The sequence below is a fragment of the Globicephala melas genome, chromosome 14 (assembly GCF_963455315.2).
Source record: "Globicephala melas chromosome 14, mGloMel1.2, whole genome shotgun sequence".
Classification (NCBI taxonomy): domain Eukaryota; kingdom Metazoa; phylum Chordata; class Mammalia; order Artiodactyla; family Delphinidae; genus Globicephala; species Globicephala melas.
This window is the reverse complement of record NC_083327.1, coordinates 20,697,418-20,717,971: the sequence shown is the minus strand read 5'-3', so window position 1 is coordinate 20,717,971 and position 20,554 is coordinate 20,697,418. Positions and strand designations below refer to the sequence as shown.

The window sequence follows — 20,554 nt, the reverse complement described above, 5'->3', positions numbered from 1 at the left end:
ACAAACTACAGAGCTCACGCACTCTGGAGCCCGCGCGCCACAACTAGAGAGAGAAAACCCACACGACACGACTAGAGAGAAGCCCGTGTGCCACAACGAAGAACTCGCACCACAACAAAAGATCCCACATGCCTCAACTAAGACCAAACGCAGCCAAAAAAACAAAAGGTCCCTCTGCCCTTCTGCAGTCAATACTCCCTACCTCATCCCAAGAAATCACTGAGATTTTTAAGACAATCTTTTTTAAAGAATGGTGACATACCTTTTGAAGGAAATTTCGAATTGCCTTTTGATGGTACATTTGGATTCCCTTTTAGATTAGAGCCCTGGGGAGTGCCCCTTATCGCTTTGTCCTATGCCTTGGAACATTACTGCTATAACAACATGGTGAGTAAAGCAAGCTTAGACAGGAGAATTACTAATTCAATAAGAGTTAGGTTAGTTCAAGACTTGCGGGAGGAAAACTAACAAATCTGATATTAAGACATCTTACCTATTGGCACAGAGATCTTTCTCTTCTTGAAGTCTGGCTTAAACACAAAGCAACCCTATAAAAAAGAAAGAGAGAAAAAAAGCATAAAGTCAAAGCAGCCAAGAAGCAGACAAATCTGATTAACCTAGTATTTTATGGATAAGCAGATTTTTTTTCTTTTTAAGGCGTTTATTTATTTATTTTTTGGGGGGAACGCAGGCCTCTCACTGTTGTGGCCTCCCCCGTTGCGGAGCACAGCCTCCGGATGCGCAGCCTCAGCGGCCATGGCTCACGGGCCTAGCCGCTCCGCGGCATGTGGGATCTTCCCAGATCGGGGCACGAACCCATGTTCCTGGGTTCCCTACATCGCCAGGCAGACTCTCAACCACTGCGCCACCAGGGAAGCCCCAAGGCGTTTCTTTAAAGTGCTAAGAAATCATCTTTCTTCAATCTGAATTACAGAAGGAAAATTCTTGAACAACAAGGGGACTAACCACTTCTTTCTCCTCCTTCCCATGGGAAGCTCATCTTTGATTTTGCTCTTTGGGACCTAATCTAAGAGACAAAGAAAATAAAAGCTGATGAAATTTAAACCCAGAAAGGTTCCATTTTTCATTTTTATAAAACCTAGTGAAGGAAGAACATTAGTACTATACATTAAATGAAAATCAAGATGATTAAAAATACTGATGCCCTCTCACCTCAAAAGAAGTATTTATTATTGAATTAAATTCCAAGTATCTAGGACCTTGACAGGACACAGACAGTTTTGGCTATTGATTCACCTTACACACCTTTCTTCATCAGATAAATTCTTATTCATTTGTCCATTAAAGTTCAACTCAAACTCACCTGCTTTGGGAAACCTTCTCCAATTCTCTAGTCAGAATTATTCTTTCCCCTAATATCTCACAGTACTTGAATATCTTTATTTCGCTTTAAGTCACCCTTACTATGTATGATAGTTATTTATGGAGTTGTCTCCCCAAGTAGTTTTTTTATATATATATATTTTATCATCTTTTTTGTGTGTATGTGGTACATGTTGCCCGACCAAGGATCGAACCTGTGCCCCCTGCAGTGGAAGCGTGGAGTCTTAACCACTGAACCGCCAGGGAAGTGCCTCCCCAAGTAGCTTGTGAGCACCTTCAGAGTACAGACTGCATTTAATTCACAATTGTTTCCCCAATGTTTAGGATAGTGTTAACACATACGTTAGGCAATCAGTATACATAATGGACGAATGCTTGCCAAATAATTTTTCTGGTAATTTCCTAGCTACATTTAGTCTCATGTTATTATCTGACTAGTGATACACAGGCCGTAAGCTGCTGGTCCCACATTTGTTCTACCAATTCTAAAGCCGTACATCATGGACAGCTTCTTAGAAAATGGAAATGGAAAAAGAATCTGCCTATGGAAAATGAAAGAATGAAAGAAATATAGCTAGAAAAAGTCATCTCAGGATAGACCTAAAGACTGCTGTACAAATATAAACTGGCCATTGGATTACAGGGTCCAAAATAAGAATTGTGCCTTACATTCTTATATCTGCAACTAACGGAACTATTTAAAACACACAAATTTTTTTAGAAAAATCATTTGGTGCTATGACAAGCTTGTCACTGCCTCCTTTCTACAGCCACCTGTAATTCAGGAGCAGGAAAAGGAGCTATGAAGGAGTGAGACATGAAGAGTGCTGGGAATGGATCCCGATGTATGGCAACAGGAGTAATATCGTTATCCACCTTTCACTACTGATCAAGTGATGGTGTTGGAGATGGAAGAAAGTAGGAGGAGAACCAATAGCCAAAAAATATGACAAGGAAAGTTTAGATAGAGGAAAAAAAAGAAAGCTGACAGTTCCATGAACCAATGAAATAATCCTTAAAGATTCTTATTTATGTAAGGTCTCCATCATCATCTCAATACAAGCATTTCTCTTGTCATAAATGTTTTCCTGAAAAAAACAGAAACAAAAAAAAACAAACCTCTCACAATTCTGCAAGATACACAAAAATAAGAAAGGCTTATGCAAAAAAAGGATTAGGGGACAGACCACTGAAAACCTATGGAACTTTATAACCAGGACAAAACAAAAACAGTACCATCCCTCATGAAAAATACTAGCAGTTATGCGGAGCGGCTGGGCCCGTGAGCCACGGCCACTGAGCCTGTGCTCCGCAACAGGAAAGGCCACAGCAGTGAGAGGCCCGCGTACCGCAAAAAAAAAAAAAAAAAAAAAAAAAAAAATTACTAGCAGTTAAGCTCTTCTGGCATTTGCACCTAACATCACAGTCGGTCAGTCTTCAGTACGCTTAAATCCTATGGCTCGTAGTTCCTCCAGGATATGTAGTCTTGGAAGGCACTGAGTCTCATCATTTTATTTTAATGTAATTTTAATCAAAATTAAATCTATGGTAGAGCCTTCTTCATTAATTTACTGTTTCAACACAGGGACAAATGTCTTTGCAACTTATCTGCATTCTCAGCTTTATCAGATAGCTAAACTTTCAGGGGTTTCCGGCCGTACTCCTAATATTACTAAAGTTCTTACTTTACTTGGTCTGTAACAGCACTGTCTAATAGAATTTTCGGTAATGATGGAAATATCTGTGTTTATTTTGTTTACCACTTGTATCTCGGTACCTAACAAAGCCTTTGGCTCACAATAAATATACGTGAAAAGGAAAAAGGAGGGGAGACTGGGACACATCCTCGGGGCATCCGACCTCCACAAACCAGAACTTAAAATTCCTCCGAGGCAGAAAGAACACTAAGGCAGATCGCCGTTTTCGCTCCCCAGGCAAAGCTGGCCTCCACTGGACGTGGAGCAAAGACGCCTCAGCTAGGACCGCCATCCCCTCCCCTCGAGCCGGTACAACGAGGCCTACGTAACCTCCGCTTCATCCCTTCTTCATAAGGGAATGAGGCATCTGTGGAGTCCCAGTGGGCGCCCGCCCCACATACCTTGGACACCGAAGAGGTGGCCATGGTCCTCGACACCTGCGAAATTCCAGACGCACCCGGGATTTCCCGCGCTCCCTCGCGGCAGCGGGGCAGAGGTTAGTGGTGGGCCACGCGGCTCCTTGATTGGCTGGAAGCACCTTCCGGGGCGGGCTTCCGGCGCTCGGAGGCGGGGCGTGAAGAGGAGGGCGGGGCGAAGCTCAACACCATCCAGCTGGGACCAGCTTGGTGGCGACAGAAATGGCGTGCGCCTTCCGCAGGTCTATCGCCTGTCAGGTACGGGCCCGGAAACTGGCATAAAGGGGGTCCCCGCGCCCCGAACTCCGCTACGGGCCAGTCCCCAGTCATCGGGAGGGCGGGTTCCGCGGATAACCTGTTTTTGTTTCTGCTGCCTCCTTCCCCCTTTTTGGAGCTGCTTGAGCCGCCGAGGCAAACCCAGTCGAGAGTCGAGCTTGCGGCCCAGATCAGTTTCTCAGAGTGAAAAGTAAACCTTGAGAGGCACATGTTGCTTCCCTCACGGCTTACCGCCTGACAGCTCAGTGTGCTTTACCTGGGTGGCAAGTCAGTGGGCCATGATTAGACCCTTTAGAAATTGGTGCTCCATACGCTTAGTGAAGTTGGTGATGGATCTGAATTTTCATTTGAAAGGATCTAGTTTAAAAACTGGTCATTTCTCTTCCAGTCATTTTCACTGCCTGTCCTAGCATTATTTTTGGTAACTCCAAAGATAACATGAGACCCTGTTTTTCTTGATTCTGAGGCATATTGTTACCGGAAAACTGGGTTTGCCTCTTGGTGAGCATGGGGGCAAAAGACACAACCAAACCAAAGGTCTGGAGAAGGAAGGATTTACTTGCAGCAAGTAAGGAGAAGGGGAGGGGGACGGGCGAGGGGGGATATTTCCCGAAGCAGTATCTTCCCAGATGGCAAAATTGAGGAAGTATTAAGCTCAAGGTATGTGCATATTCATGAAGGGGCTTGAGCAGAGGTGAATTCAATATAGAATTGGGGCAAAGGTTGAGAGTACAGGCTTTAGTAGAAGTCACCAGGGTCAGAAAAGATCAACTTCTCATTCCCTAGGTTCTGACCAGTCTGGTTTCTTAGCTAGTAGTTACCATCCTTCACCTGGGTTGGGGCCTTAGTTCCAGTAGAACTCTAAGATACAGTATATTGTTATGTGTATCCCCTGAGGGGGAACTAGGATTCCGCTTTTTCGCTGCTCTGTTGTTTTACTGTTTTTCCTTTGTTTCTGTATGCCCTCAATTTTCTGATGAGTAACTGTTCGAATCTGCCCTTTGGAACTCGGGGAAGGTCTAGGGGGCTAAGCCTTTTTCCTACCAATGAGAAACAAGGAAACAGAAAGTCTTTTGTACCTGGGAGGGCCCCGCGGGGTCCTGCTCGGTTTCAATCCCCCGTTTTCTTTGATACTCCTCAGTCTTGAGGGGAACAGGTGTTAGACAAGAAAGGGAATAACGTTTTGGATAGAGAGGTTAATCATAAACTTGGCAGAGGGACTCGGTTTTAGGGGGACTCGGTTTCAGTATTTGAACAACTCTAATGAGGATGGGAATAAAACACTGGAACATTAGATTTCATCAGAAATAATTCTTAAAACGCGTCGGCCAACTATGCAGTTTTTCAACAAAACTTTCTGTTGTAGTTTTGACAAACGCATTTCCTTTTAATGGACACATTAGTGGACATACTTTGTCTGGCATATAATATGTATTTCATTTAATTCATTTTTACAGTATTTCTGGAAATCCCTCTGTCTTGACTTTATGCTTGGAGATGTACTGTTGCCGAAATATCGGCTTCCCTGTGCACCGACACCGAACAGAAATACGGAGACAGAGATTTTGGAGGAAGAGAGAGATGGCTTTATTTTTCTGCCAGGCAGAAGGGAAAACGCAGCAGGCTAGCGCCTCAAGAACTTTGTCCGCCTCTCCTTCGGGAATCGGAGAAGATTTTATATGTGGGGCTCGCAGCAGTCCGGGGTATAAGATAAGGATCAAAGTAGTCAAGATCCTGCATTCTTCTTCTTCCTGCATTATTTCAAAATAGTCACAGCTGGCGTCAGGCAGCCCCATAATTGGGTCCATTTGTCTCTGGGTTATAGGCCTGTGACCTCTTTTCTGAAATGCAAATGCTACAAGGGTGATCTGCTACAAGGGAGTCCAGGATGTCATTCACATAGTGTTGTTAAAGAGTAATAGGTTAGCTTTGTGAAGTACAAATCTAGTTAACAGACACAAGAGATTAGTAACAGTTAAAAAAAAAAAAAAAAACTAGGAGTGATTAACTCTTTCAGGCCAGGTTATGTTTCTTCTCTAGCTTGTTCACTGTTCCCTTTATTTTCCTTGTTCTCAGGAGAGGGAAAACTTCATTTCTGTTTTTACTGCAGCAGTACTGCCCTGTCCAGTGCCAGCTTCCCAAGTATCAACAATGGACCATTTGATAAGAAAAAGCTGGGTTCATGGCTTACTGGGCTAACGCAACAGAGCTTTGGTAGTGTCTCTCGCTGGGAAGGCATTTGAAGTATGGTTTAAGGCTGGTCTTTCAGTGGCAGAGGGTGAGAGGACAGGAGAGTGGAGGAGATGGCTTGATGAGGATTGGATACTGATCTTAACAGTTTTAAGATTGATGGGGGACTTCCCTGGCAGTCCAGTGGTTAGGGCTCACCACTTCCACTGCAGGGGGCACGGGTCCGATCCCTGGTCAGGGAACTGAGAATCCCACATGCCGCACGGTGCCAAAAAAAAAAAAAAAAAAGATTGATGGAAAGAGCAAGGACTCTTAGGACATGAACTGTTGATGCTTTCTTTATATTGCAGAATTAATAGATTTTTCAGGAAGTTCCTATTGTGAACAATCTAGCTATTTGTCTGGGCAGGAGTCTCCCAGAAGAGTAAAATTATGCTAATTAAGACAAAGGAATAATAAAGTCATGTTAATGTGGACAGTAAACTATGTCCAGCGTAGGTAGTTTTAGACCTCACTGTCCAAGCTTTGTGTGTGTGAGGTGGCTTCCATTCGAAGCCCTTAGGTCAAGATGGTGCCATGACCAGAAGCAATTGTGTTTAGTTTTGCAAAGGCTATATTCTTCCTTGTAAAGAAAGCACGTCGGAGAAACAGGAATTCATATGTATTGAGTATATTTGTGCTAATTACTTCACGTTCACATTTAAGCCCTGGGACAAGCCTAAAACAGAAATGTTAACCTTATGATACAGTTGAGCAAATTGAGATCTAGAGAGATTAAATAAGCTACCCACATCTCCTGGTCAATAAATTGAAGAGTTGGTTTATGAACAGAGATATGTCTAACTTCAAAATCAGCTTCTTCTTATACACTATACTGTTTAGTTTGTGAAGGCAAGGAGCACGGACTGATCATTAAACAGAATGTAATAGAGTTGTCTGACAACATAAACCAAGTAAATGTATATTTCCTCAAACAAAAGGTCATCAAGAGATGATCTGGGACTTCTCTGGTGGTACAGTGGTTAAGAATCCGCCTGCCAATGCGGGGGACACGGGTTCGAGCCCTGGTCCAGGAAGATCCCACATGCCACAAAGCAACTAGACCTGTGCACCACAACTGCTGAGCTTGCACTCTAGAGCCCGTGAGCCACAACTGCTGAGCCCGCACGCCACAACTACTGAAGCCCACGCACCTAGAGCCCGTGCTCCACAACAAGAGAAGCCACTGCAATGAGAAGCCTGTGCACAGCAACAAAGAGTAGCCTCTGCTCACCGCAACTAGAGAAAGCCCGTGCACAGCAACGAAGACCCAATTCAGCCCCCAAAATTAATTAATTAAAAAAAGAGATGATCTGAAACAAGGATAAAAATAAATAAAATTAAAATATGTGCAATACATACCTCTGTGAATGAGGGTCCTTACCCAGTTTAGGAGTGAAGGAATGTATTACACGAAAGGGTACATTCATTCAGCAAATTTTGATTAATGAATCTATAGGTTTTTTTTGATCTCCTTCACCTGTTTCTCTCCTCCCTCCAGCACTTCCCCACCAGCAACCAATTGTTCTCTGTAGCTATAACTCTGTTCCTGTTTGGTTATGGTTGTTCATTTGTATTTCCCTTTCTCTGTGTGACTTATATTACATAGCATAATATCCTCTAGATCCATCCATGTCGTTGCGAATGGTAAGACTCCTTTTCTTTTTTTTTTTATAGCTGAGTAATAGTCCATGGTATACCTACACCACATCTTCTTTATCCATACATCTATTGATGGGCACTGACATTGCTTCCATACCTTGACTATAGTAAGTAATGCTATAATGAACACAGGGGTGCGTATATCTTTTTGAATTAGTGTTTTTATTTTCTTTGGATATATACCTAGAAGTGGAATTCATAGATTGTATGGTAGTTCTATTTTTAACTTTTTGAGAAATCTCCAAACTATTTTACATAGTGGCTTCACCAATTTACATTCCCAACATTAGTGCACAAGGGTTCCCTTTTATCCATATCCTCACCAACACTTTTTATTTGTTGTCTTTTGATAATAGCCATTCTGACAGGTGTGAATTGATACCTCATTGTTTTGATCTGCATGTGCCTGATGATTAGTGATGTTGAGCATCTTTTCATGTGCCAGTTGGCCATCTGTATATCTTAGGAAAATGTTCAGGTCCTCTACCCACTTTTTAATTGGGTTGTTGGTTTTTTGGGGGGGTTTTGGGGTAGGTTGAGTTTTTTCTGATGTTGAGTTTTATTAGTTTTTTGTATATTTTGGATGTTAACCCCTTGTCAGATGTATATTTACAAGTATCTTCTCCCATTCAGTAGGTGGGCTTTTTCATTTTGTTGGTAGTTTCCTTTGCTGTGCAAAAGTTTTTTAGTTTGACATAGGCTCATTTATTTATTTTTCTCCTTTCAAATTACTGCTTCTGCCAGGTCTCAGAGTGTTTGAGATTTTGTGTGTGCCCTTTAAAAGCGGAGTCTGTTTGTTATAGCCCTCTGACTCTCCTGAAAGTAAGCCCCACTACCCTTCAAAGCCAACTGTTCTGAGACTTGTCTTCCTTGTGTAGGAGCTCCAGGCTGGGGAGCCTGATATGGGGCTCAGACCCCTGGCTCCTTTGGGAGAACCTCTGCTGTTGTAATTTTCCTCCCTTTTGTGGGTTGCCCATCTCGGGGTATGGGTCTTGACTATACTGTTCTCCACCCCTACTACCCATCTAGTTGTGGTTCCTTCTTTATGTCTTTAATTGTAAGAAGACATTTTCTGCTAGTCTTTGGGTCTTTGTCATCAATAGTTACTCTGTAAATAGTTGTAATTTTGGTGTGCCCCTGGGAGGAGGTGAGTTCAGGGTCTTCCTACTCAGTCATCTTAACCACTCCTACACTGGCTCACGGGCTCATTTTTCCATCTTCAAAACCAGCAAAGCTGGGATTTTTTTATGTTGCCATTTCTCTGGTTCTTTTTATGTTGATATTTCTCTGGTTCTTTGAGTCTAAAGTTTTCTAAGCACTGTCAGTCCCCAGGTTGAAAGTGAATGGAATATGCCTTCTGCCCTGGCATGGCTCCAGGGTAACTTGAGAAACAGCTGTATAAACAGGTAATTTCCGTGCAGTCTGTAACCAGTGTGTTAGAAGCGTTTGTGAAGTGCTAAGGGAATATGGAGAAGACAGCTTCTTAGTGTCAGAGAAGGCTGTGTTGGGGCTCAGTCCTGAGGAGAGGATGTGTAGAGTTGTAGAGTGAGTAGAGTGAGAGCTTGGTGGGGATAGGGTATTTCAAGAGGAGCATGTGCATAGACGCTGACATGGTAGAGCATGGCATGTGCATGGAACCACAATATTTGGGTGTGACTGACTGTTTAGAGTATACCTCTGATGCTCACTTCAGCAAGTTCTACTGATTCTGTCTTCAGAGTAACACCTTGAATTCATTCACTCTTTTCCATCGCTGCTGTCCCTTCATTCCCACACCCCAAGCCAAGCTACCATTATCACCTACATCAGCTGCTTACACCAGCATTCTGATGGGTCTTTCTGTTTCCTTTCTTGCCCTCTCTCCAATCCATTCTCCTTATAGCAACAAAAGTGACTTCTAGAATGTAAATCAAATCATATCACTTATCTGTTTAAAACTACACAAACTCACTGCCAGAACCTTAACGTCTTTCTTTCCAACCTCAATTCATGCCACTCTATCCCTTCTTTCTGTAGGATGGTAGCCACACTAATTTTCTGGTTTTCCAACATAGCAAGTTCTTAACATTGCCATTACATTCCCATTGCATAGATTATTCCCTGTGCCTAAAGGAAATGATTTTATACCATGACTTCCTATGCCAGATGGAAGTTTCACAAAACAATACTTTATAATGTGTGTGCATTCTTTTCTATTCTGTGCTGCTTCATTTTTCCAAAAAATGCTGGTTGGGACTCACTGAATTTTTTCCCAACTGACAACCTATAGTTTGGAAACTATGTCCTCCAGTTATCCTCTATCTCAGTCCCTTGTTTGCTTCTGTCATAACACTTATAAGAGTTAACGATTATTTGGTCTTGTGTTACTTGTTTTGGTGTATATTTCCTCTATAAGCTTCACAAAGACAGAGAGCATATTTTATTCACTGTTATTTCCCCAGATCAGCGAAGTGCCTGAAACATAGCTGTTGGGATATAATATAAAGCTTGCAGCTTCACCAAATGAGTTCATAATTTTAAAGCTGTGAGATGACATGGTAGAAAGAATTCAAATTCCAGCCCCTTCACGAATGTGACTGACTTACTCTTGGCAGCTTTTAATTAACCCATCAGCTATCAGATGATGGTATTGATTTCTTGTTTACAGGATTATTGCGAAGATTAATGATGATGATGATAATGAAGAAGATAATAGTAACTATTTGTGGAATACCTTACTGGTACCATGCAGCGTTTTGCTGAACTTTACAGGGCTATTGATCAGGTTTAATGAGGTAATATTAACAGAAAGTGCTTAGTGTCGAGAACTGTGAGGGGTTTGTGATTTTACCCTACGAGTTAGTCAGCCATAGTTCATGGATGGTGGCAGAAAATATGAGAGCCCTGGGCGAAATAAAAGGCTTTTATTATTTTATTATTCCCAGCAAAAGTAGTAGCCAGAGTATCAACATTTTCTTGTGTGGGTTCCCCGAGCTCCTCTTCTTCCCACAGGGCACGGTGAAGAGGGTCAGATGATACCTGCACAGGCAGTTGTGTGTTATATAGGAGAGGACCCTGAGACCTTTATAATGGCAGCAGGCATGTTCCCCTTTGTTCTGATGTGGGACACTATTTCTGTCTCACAAAGCTGTTTGTTACACAAACCTCCTTGGAAAGATAGTCCAGAACAAAGAGCAGTTTGGGCTTTGCTTACAAGACACGCAGAAACTTAAGAGTCCCATAGAGATTTCTCTCCCAACCCTTAGCACAGTGCTATGCAGATAAGATGTGCAGTACTTGATATTATCATCTCACTTAATCATCTCAATCATCTTGTGCTCTTGGTAGCATTATCTCCATTTTATAGAGGAGGACCCTGAGACTCAAGAAGATGAAAAGAATAATCTAAAGTCACAGAGCTACAAAATTGTGGAGTTCAGTGATTAACCAACCCAACTGTCTGACTCAAAATCGAAATTCTTTGGATTCTGTAGAATGACTTTTGTAAAATATTCAGCACTATTTCTGGCTCAGAAACATAATGACAGAGTGTAGATTTGTTTCCCTTTCTCACTTCCTTTTCATTTAGGTTTTGATGTTAAGTTTAGAATAAATTCAGCTGGTTGATTTTAATTCCTTTTAATTTTGAAGTATTTTCAAACTTAGAGAAAAGTCATGAGAGTAGTACAAAGGAACTCCATATACCCTTATCCAGATTCACCAATTAACATTTTACCACATTTGCTTCATCTTTCTATACCTGTATAATCTGTTTTCCTGTATCATTTGAGGGTGGGTTTCATAAATCATGCTCCGTAACCTCCTAATGCCTAATTGTTTACTTCCTAAGAACAAGGCTTACCTTATATAACCACAGTACAGCCACTAGATTCATATCACACTGATACACTTTTTTTTGTCTTTTTTTAACATCATTATTGGACTATAATTGCTTTATAGTGTTTTGTTAGTTGCTGCTGTATAACAAAGTGAATCAGCTATATGCATACATATATCCGTATATCCCCATATCCCCTCCGTCTTGCGTCTCCCTCCCACCCTCCTTATCCCACCCCTCTAGGTGGTCGCAGAGCACCAGCTGATCTCTCTGTGCTATGCAGTTGCTTCCCACTAGCTATCTGTTTTTACATTTGGTAGTGTATATATGTCAGTACTACTCTCTCACTTCTTCCTAGCTTACCCTTCCCCCTCCCTCTGTCCTCAAGTCCATTCTCTACGTCTGTGTCTTTATTCCTGTCCTCCCCCTAGGTTCATTAGAACCTTTTTTTTTTTAGATTCTATATATATGTGTTAGCATACGGTATTTGTTTTTTTCTTTCTGACTTACTTAACTCTGTATGACAGACTCTAGGTCCATCCAGCTCACTATAAATAACTCAATTTCGTTTCTTTTTATGGCTGAGTAACATTCCATTGTATATATGTGCCACATCTTCTTTATCCATTCATCCGATGATGGACACTTAGGTTGCTTCCATGTCCTGGCTATGGTAAATAAAGCTGCAATGAACATTGTGGTACATGACTCTTTTTGAATTATGGTTTTCTCAGTGTATATGCCCAGTAGTGGGATTGCTGGGTTGTATGGTAGTTCTATTTTTAGTTTTTTAAGGAAGCTCCATACTGTTCTCCATAGTGGCTGTATCAATTTACATTCCCACCAACAGTGCAAGAGGGTTCCCTTTTCTCCACACCCTCTCCAGCATTTATTGTTTGTAGATTTTTTGAGGATGGCCATTCTGACTCGTGTGAGGTGATACCTCATTGTAGTTTTGATTTGCACTTCTCTAATGATTAGTGATGTTGAGCATCTTTTCATGTGTTTGTTGGCAATCTGTATACCTTCTTTGGAGAAATGTCTGTTTAGGTCTTCTGCCCATTTTTGTATTGGGTTGTTTGTTTTTTTGATATTGAGCTGCATGAGCTGCTTGTAAGTTTTGGAGATTAATCCTTTGTCAGTTGCTTCATTTGCAAATATTTTCTCCCATTTTGAGGGTTGTCTTTCTGTCTTGTTTATGGTTTCCTTTGCTGTGCAAAAGTTTTTAAGTTTCATTAGGTCCCATTTGTTTATTTTTGTTTTTATTTCCATTTCTGTAGGAGGTGGGTCAAAAAGGATCTTGCTGTGATTTATGTCATAGAGTGTTCTTCCTATGTTTTCCTCTAAGAATTTTATAGTGTCTGGCCTTACATTTAGGTCTTTAATCCATTTGGAGTTTATTTTTGTGTATGGCGTTAGGGAATGTTCTAATTTCATTCTTTTACATGTACCTGTCCAGTTTTCCCAGCACCACTTATTGAAGACACTGTCTTTTCTCCATTGTATACTCTTGCCTCCTTTATCAAAGATAAGGTGACCATGTGTGCGTGGGTTTATCTCTGGGCTTTCTATCCTGTTCCATTGATCTCTATTTCTGTTTTTGTGCCAGTACCATACTGTCTTGATTACTGTAGCTTTGTAGTATAGTCTGAAGTCCAGGAGTCTGATTCCTCCAGCTCTGTTTTTCTTTCTCAAGATTGTTTTGGCCATTCGGGGTCTTTTGTGTTTCCATACAAACTGTGCACTTTTTTGTTCTAGTTCTGTGAAAAATGCCATTGGTGGTTTGATAGGGATTGCCCTGAAACTGTAGATTGCTTTGGGTAGTCACACTGATTCACTTTTATCTAATTTACAATCCATTCTAGTTTTGTTGATGTTTTTCAACAGCCTTTTTTTCCAGTATAAGCTCACAAACTGCATTTCGTTGTTATGTAATTGTTAGATTTTTAAGGGCCTTAAGCTCCCCTCCTTATTAATTTATATCTACGTAACTTGATAGAGGAGATACACTGCTAACTGTGAATAGAGGAGAGGCCTCCTTGACTGCTGAGGTGTTTTGTTGTCAGATCTCAGGTGTAACCTCAAGGAGCAGTTAAACTTGTCCAGTTGTTGTCATCCAGTCCTAAGCTGAAATATCTTCCCAACATAAGTATTTCAGTTTAGAACTGGTTACGTTGGGCAGATTACTCATCCACATTCAGATGAGCTACAGTAACTGACTGAATTATCTAGTTGTGTGCTTTGCTTCTAACCTATTCTCACAGGCCCACTAGCATTCAGTTCTGCTTCAGACCACAAGTTCTGTAAGAGCCATGCTAAATTTCTTTCATTATAAATAATTGCGAATGACTTGCCCATCAAATCATTTGGGAAGTTCTTTTCTGAACCCCGAAGTTTCCGTTGATACCTTGTTTGCTGACTCCTTGAGTCTTTGAGCTAATTCAGACCTGAAGAATATCTCTTCAGATGTGGGAGTACTCGTGCATTGGCTCTTGGTGGCAAACATCCACAGCTGACCTGGTTATATTAGAGAGTCAGAACTGAGGAATAACCAGTGGTAATTGACAGTTTAAGTAATTTAAGATCTGGAAGAGTGATTGATAATCTTTCAAGAATTTTAAAACTCATTGCCTTGTAGACTGTTATAAAATACAGAACTAATTTTCATAAGATATCAGTTCTGCCACCTACATGTTTGGTTACTAAAGCATAAGGATCTCTTTTTCATCTGCAAAATTAGGGTTTTTATGTGGTTATTGGAGATTTTGATATTGAACCTGGCAAGCTTAGCTCCTAAATGAATTTAGAGCCTATCTAGAGCCAGACTGATAGGATATTTTTTGGCTTTGTGTTCAGTACCTGAGTAGTAAGCATAAGACTTATGTGTGCCTGTGTGCCAGGGGAAGAAATGGTTGAGAACTGCCCACAAGCTGATTAATTAATGGCTCGCTCATGCTGGGTACCCTAGAAGCCAAAGATTCTATTACATTAGAATCTTTGACTTCAGTTTGCCAAATCCAAGGCTTAGAATTGTACCTGGTACTTTGTGAGCACTCAATACATATTAGTCATTATTATACATGAGAATCTCTGGTCTTAGGTTCCCAAACCAGATCTGGCATATGTATATTTTCACTTTTGATACTCCCTTTAAGAAGTGCTTCTGGGGCTTCCCCGGTGGCGCAGTGGTTGAGAGTCCGCCTGCCGATGCAGGGGACACGGGTTCGTGCCCCGGTCTGGGAAGATCCCACATGCCGCGGAGCCACTAGGCCCGTGAGCCATGGCCGCTGAGCCTGCGTGTCTGGAGCCTGTGCTCCGCAACGGGAGAGGCCGAGAGGTCTGCGTACCGCCAAAAAAAAAAAAAAAAAAAAAAAAAAGAAGTGCTTCTGCTTTCAACCTCAGATTTCCTCTTCGTTCAGTTGGAAGTTATTTAGTTTATTTTTCAACCTCAGATTTCCTCTTCATTCAGTTGGAAGTTATTTAGTTTATTTCTCAAGGACTGTGATTAATGTTTTGGGGGGTTTTTTTAATATAAATTTTATTTATTTTTGACTGCGTTGCTGCATGCGGGCTTTCTCTAGTTGCAGCGAGCGGGGGCTACTCTTCCTTGCGGTGCGTGGGCTTCTCATTGCGGTGGCTTCTCTTGTTGTGGAGCCACGGGCTCTAGGCACATGGGCTTCGTTAGTTGTAGCATGCAGGTTCGGTAGTTGTGGCTTGTGGGCTCTAGAGCGCAGGCTCAGTAGTTGTGGTGCATGGGCTTAGTTGCTCCGCGGCATGTGGGATCGCCCCGGACCAGGGATTGAACTGTGTCCCCAGCATTGGCAGGCAGATTCTTAACCACTGTACCACCAGGGAAGTCCCCTGTTTTGTGGATTTTATTCCTCTGTTTTTAGCTCTAAAGTTTTGGACCTTAGTCTTCTTTTCTTATTTTATTTTCAACTGAGTAAACTTTTAGCATATTCTGTAAAAATATTTTCTTTCACTAATCTGAGGCCTCAAGTAGATAGTTATCAATAGGCTCTTGTTTCACCTGTGGTAGCCCTAGATGAAGCCCAACGCCAGGAGAAATACCTTTAGCTAAAGGGGAAAAAAAGAAATCTGTAGCTAAGGAAACTCATAGGTCACATTTTCATCAGAGAAAACTCTAAGTTCAATCTCAGAGACAAGTCCTATTATTTCCAGAATAGTTCTGAACCTGTGAGACGGTAGGTGAATTAAAAACCATGCTCTCTGACATTTGACAGTGGTTCCTTTTTCTTTGTTTGTGTGTGTGTGTGCGCCCACCCCATTTAAAAGATACTCCTCAAATTAATTAAGATCCCTCACTAGTTTGGGCACTGATCGTTAAAGTGGAAGGCAGCTAGTGTCTCCCTCTGCAGTGCTTTTCAAGCTTTGTCTACTTGAGACTGGAATCACCTGAGAAGCATTGAAAAAAATACCTAAGCCCAGGCCCCTTGAGCTGGGGTGGGGTGGGGGCCTTGAAGTTCTCAACCTTATCAGGGGATTTCGGTGTTCATCCGGGCTTGATAACCACTAGCCAGGGATGCCCAGGAAGCAGAAAGGTGTAGTTCAGTGGTCCCCATGCTCTACCTCACATTAGAATCAACCCCCAGAACTTTTTAACATCTGTTGCCCAGGTCATACCCTGTATTAATTAGACAGAATACTTACATGTGGAAGCCAGACCTCAGTGTTTTCTAAAGATCCCTGGGTCATTCCCATGTGCAAAATGTGAGAACCACTGGTATAGTGACTAAGAACAAAAGACACGTGGGTTTAAATCCAGTTTCTCTGATAGGTGTGTAAGTTCACTGTACTTCATCTGTAAAATGTGGAAAATTATTTAGCTACCTTATAGGCTTGTCATTAAGGTTCAATGAATTAATATAAATAGGGTACTTAGAATTGTGTGTGTATTGTATGCATGCAGTATTCATTAGTCATTATATTATCTGTTAGAGTTCTGAGGATGGGGTATTTTGAAGCCCCTCTCCACACCACCACCACCCCAGCGGCTTTCTGGTGTTGGGGACCTAATTATTATCCATTACCCTAGGTGAAAGCTTTAGCACCTGTATGATCAGGCCATTCAAGATGGCTGTTCCCTTGCTGTCTGTATATTCCCTGCTGACCAGTCCCTGCTTCACTCATATAACTACCCAATCCTCTTAATTATAGGGCTTAATCAGTAACCGCCTACTTGCTTGCCCCCTGCCTCAGCTGCTAGTTTTTCTGGTAACTGTTGAGCCAACCTGACGTCAATTCCCCCTATAAATGGTAGCCTCGTTCTCTCCCAAGTAGCGAAGATGGCTGCCATGTCCTGTCTGCCGTCAGCCACGCACAGCGGGGTGTTGCTACAGGACCTTTTGCTTCAGACGTGTAAGATCCTCTATCCGATAAATCAGTAGTGTCTCTGTAGCTGTCTCTGGGCTCTTTCTTCGGTCTACAGGCTGGGCATCCAACAAGGCTTGCAGGCCTGCAGGGTGCAGCCCAATAGCCCCACATGAAGTTAAATAAACAGAAAGCTATATATCTGAACGATACTGCTTAATTTTCAGTAGGAATTCCTTAACAGTAGATACTTTTATAAAGTTGTGCTTTGGTAAAGAAAAAAATCTTTCTCATTTTTGCAAAAAAACCCCTGCTTATTGTAAAGAATTACAGTACATAGAATTTAAAAAATAAAGTTATCCCTAACATTGATTGACCTCTATTTTAGATACATTTCTTTGCAGATATACAGGCAGAAAAAAGAATGAAGATGGGAAGACAGAATAGATATGCTTTTTATAAAAATTGGACTGTATTGTAACAAGCTTTTATTTTTTTAGGTTTTACAATGGAAAATGTCCAACTGCTAAAAGTATAATACTATTATGATTCCCCACGTACTCATAACCTAAATGCAGTTTTAAGTAAAAAGTATTAAACACAGTTTAGCTTGAATATAACGAAAGAAAAAGAATCCAAAGTGCAATTCAAAGAATTATTGATCAATTTCCTAAACGAGTCCTCTACAGTTAAGAGATTATGAAGAACATCACAATTTGGAGCTTATTTTTTAAAATCTTGATGTTTCAGAGACTCCTAGATACAGAGAACAGACTGGTTTTTACCAGAGGGGAGTGGGGGGGGGGGTTGGACAAAATAGGTAAAGGGAATTAAGAGGTACAAACTTACAGCTGTAAAATATGTTGTTATGGGATGTAACATACACATAAGGAATATAGTCAATAACACTGTAACTTTGTATGATGACAGACTCTGTATGGTGACAGATGGTAACTGCACTTATTTTGGTGATCATTTCATGCATCACTGTGTTGTACACCTGAAACTAATATAATATTGTATGTTAATTATAAATTTTAAAAAATCTTAATGTTTCAGATTTAGGCAGTATCAACCCTTGCCATGAGAGAACATTAGCACTCTTATAGTTGGTATAACTTTCCTCTACCTTTCCTAATTTGTTTCAGTAACTTTCTCAAAGTTTGTAACACTTAGTCTGTTTATTAATGGTATTTGTATGACTTGTCTCTTATTCACTTTATTTTGAATTGGATACATTGCTTAACCACCAATCCTTTTCCTGATACATGGCTTAATTGTCTGGATTTCTTTATGAGTAAATTTTTCAAGAAGGTTTTTTTTTAACTTTTGTTTTTTTAAGAAATTATGATTTCTCAGATAAAATAATCCTAGACATATCAAAAGGAGAGTTAATAACTAGAAAATTAGCATGTTTAGAAATAATATGAAAATAATAAATTTAGAAATAATATTAAAAATCTTCCTTTTAGAAATAAAACAATAACACCAGATTGTTTACTTCTGATTTTTGATTTTCCAAAGTCTGATACTACAGATGCAAATGTCATATAACAATCTAATGTTATTTTAATTTTTTTCCAATTTTCATATGTTGGCAACTAATTCAAATTAAGGAAAGAGCTGAGCAAGTGAAATAAGCAAATCAGTTTGCAGCTTCTCTAGTAGATGAATTTTGCCCTATACAATATCATTGCTAAATTGTTTACTTTAACCAGATCATGATCTTTGTGATTAGGTAACATGGCTACAAAGTAAAGTACATTTATTTCATCTCTGGAGTTTTCTTGTTGGGTGCTTTATTTTTGAAATTTAGCGACTTGACCAGGATGTGTCTCAGTGTTGAATTTTCTGTATTATGTTTTCCTGACATAGTCATTTATTTTGATCTATAGATTCCATTTGTTTCCCTTTTTTTTGGGGGGGGGGATATTTAATCATGGAGAAGAATACTGTTAGTATCCATGTACCCTTCACCCTGCTTGAGCAATAAACTATTACAAACACTATTAAAATCTCCTGGGTACCCATCCCTGGATGCAAACTCTTTCCTCACATATGAGGTTTTGTTTATCATGCCTGTGCATGTGACTTACTACCTAGGAATGTATCCCTAAATAGTATTCTTTTTCAAGTTACTAAATTTTATATAAGTGGGAATCAAACTGTAATTATCCTTCTGCAACTTGGGGGTTTTTTTGTTTGTTTCCTTCAAATTTTAAAAAAGATTTATCCATAATGGTGCACAGAGGTCCAGTTCTTTCATTTTACTGCTGAATGGTGTGCCATTGCAGTCATATACAACAATTCAGATTTCGTTCTTAATTTCAGGGACGATTTCCCTTTTATTGGCTATTATGCCCAATCTCCTATCACCTTGGTCACACCTGGTTCTGGCTGCCACTTAAGTGAACAGTTTCACATGTGCTTCCATTCACTTACTGTTAACAGCACTTAACACTGTCAAAAAGCCTGCTACCAACCCATACTTGGCTCAAGCGTGGTGGAGTGAACACCCTCAAGGACACCCCTCAGTCACTGGGGGATAGAAGCACCTGTTCCCTATTTTTGGATAGACACTTTGATATACATTGTGTATCCCTCTTGAAAAGTATGATAGAAATTAAGGCCCTATTGCCTATAGCAGTGAACTTGATAGCACAATCTTGTATTTACTTTTTCTCCTCTCTCACTCTCCCCAGTATATCACTTCTGCCGTCAGCAGTCACTTCCCAGATAAACTACCTGCACACAGTCCTTTTCCCAGGCCCTGCTTTTGGGGGATCCAAGATATATATCTATGAATACTTTTATTTTTCTTGGGTTTTATTCATTCATCTTGATGGCTTCTGGGAAATAAGACTAAGGTAGGAGCCCTGCTAAAATAAGGGTGCTCCATTCTGCTTGAGAATCTTTTGTATCTTTTCTTGACTATCACTTTGTGAAGAGTGTGGCTTTGTGCTTTGTCTCTCTGTCCTTAATGCTGCTGGAGAACCAGTGTACCTGTCTTCCTGTGTGCTTGCTTCTTTGCTGCTGCTCTTTTTGTATTTTAGGGGCACCAGTTATCCTAAGGTTGGATTATCTTGTACCCAATTTTATTTGATCTATTTATGGGGTTTTTTTGTGTGTGTTTTTTTGTTGTTGTTGCTGTTTTTTTTGCGGTACACGGACCTCTCACTGTTGTGGCCTCTCCCATTGCGGAGTACAGGCTCCGGACGCGCAGGCTCAGCGGCCATGGCTCACGGGCCCAGCCGCTTCGCAGCATGTGGGATCTTCCCAGACCCGGGCACAAACCCGTGTCCCCTGCATCGGCAGGCGGACTCTCAACCACTGCGCCACCAGGGAAGCCCCTATGTTTTTCAAAATCTGTATTATCTGATTATCTTGGCCCTTATGTGTTATACTTTTATTTTCAATTCTGAGTACACTCTTCCTTTGTGTTTCCTAATTAATAGTTCTATAATAAATGTTTGATCATCAGTTTATTTAATCTTTAGACTCCTTTTTTATCTCACTCTGTTGTTTTTCCATCTTTCAGTTCTTGCTTATTCACAAATCTGGAAGCCCTTATGAAGAATGTATCATTATATTTTTCTTCTAGAGTTCTTTGATGTCCTGTATGCCACATCCCTTTCATTCTGTCTTTTTCTTTCAGTCCCTGCCCCTCCCTCTCCGTATCTCTGTCTCTTTCAGTTTGTTTGTCTGTTTTTGATGCCTGTTCTTTTTCACTTACCAGTGCTTGACAGCTCTGCCCAGACTTTATATTTGCTTCCGCATTGTGT

The 20,554-nt window shown here is 40.9% G+C and overlaps 2 protein-coding genes across 9 annotated transcripts in view; one reads left to right on the top strand and one right to left on the bottom strand.

The window, feature by feature from the left end:
• Positions 1-3,537, bottom strand: part of ORC3 (origin recognition complex subunit 3) — a 70,816-nt gene extending 67,279 nt beyond the window's left edge. For 5 of the 6 annotated variants that reach the window (XM_030859470.2, XM_030859468.2, XM_060283999.1 and 2 more), the window contains exons 1-2: positions 3,443-3,537; positions 494-548 (exon numbers count right to left, since the gene is read on the bottom strand). In XM_030859470.2, coding sequence (XP_030715330.1) covers positions 494-548; positions 3,443-3,466 — 79 coding nt within the window. In that variant the 5' untranslated portion in view covers positions 3,467-3,537. Of the gene's footprint in view, positions 1-493; positions 549-966; positions 1,028-3,442 lie in introns of all 6 variants that reach the window. The other variant, XM_030859471.3, reaches the window with a different exon arrangement.
• Positions 3,538-3,632: 95 nt separating this feature from the next.
• The window catches only part of RARS2 (arginyl-tRNA synthetase 2, mitochondrial), a 118,043-nt gene continuing 101,121 nt past the window's right edge, over positions 3,633-20,554 (top strand). For all 3 annotated transcript variants that reach the window (XM_060283882.1, XM_060283884.1, XM_030859465.2), the window contains exon 1: positions 3,633-3,715. In XM_060283882.1, the coding sequence (XP_060139865.1) occupies positions 3,680-3,715 (36 nt within the window). In that variant the 5' untranslated portion in view covers positions 3,633-3,679. The remainder of the gene's footprint in view (positions 3,716-20,554) is intronic.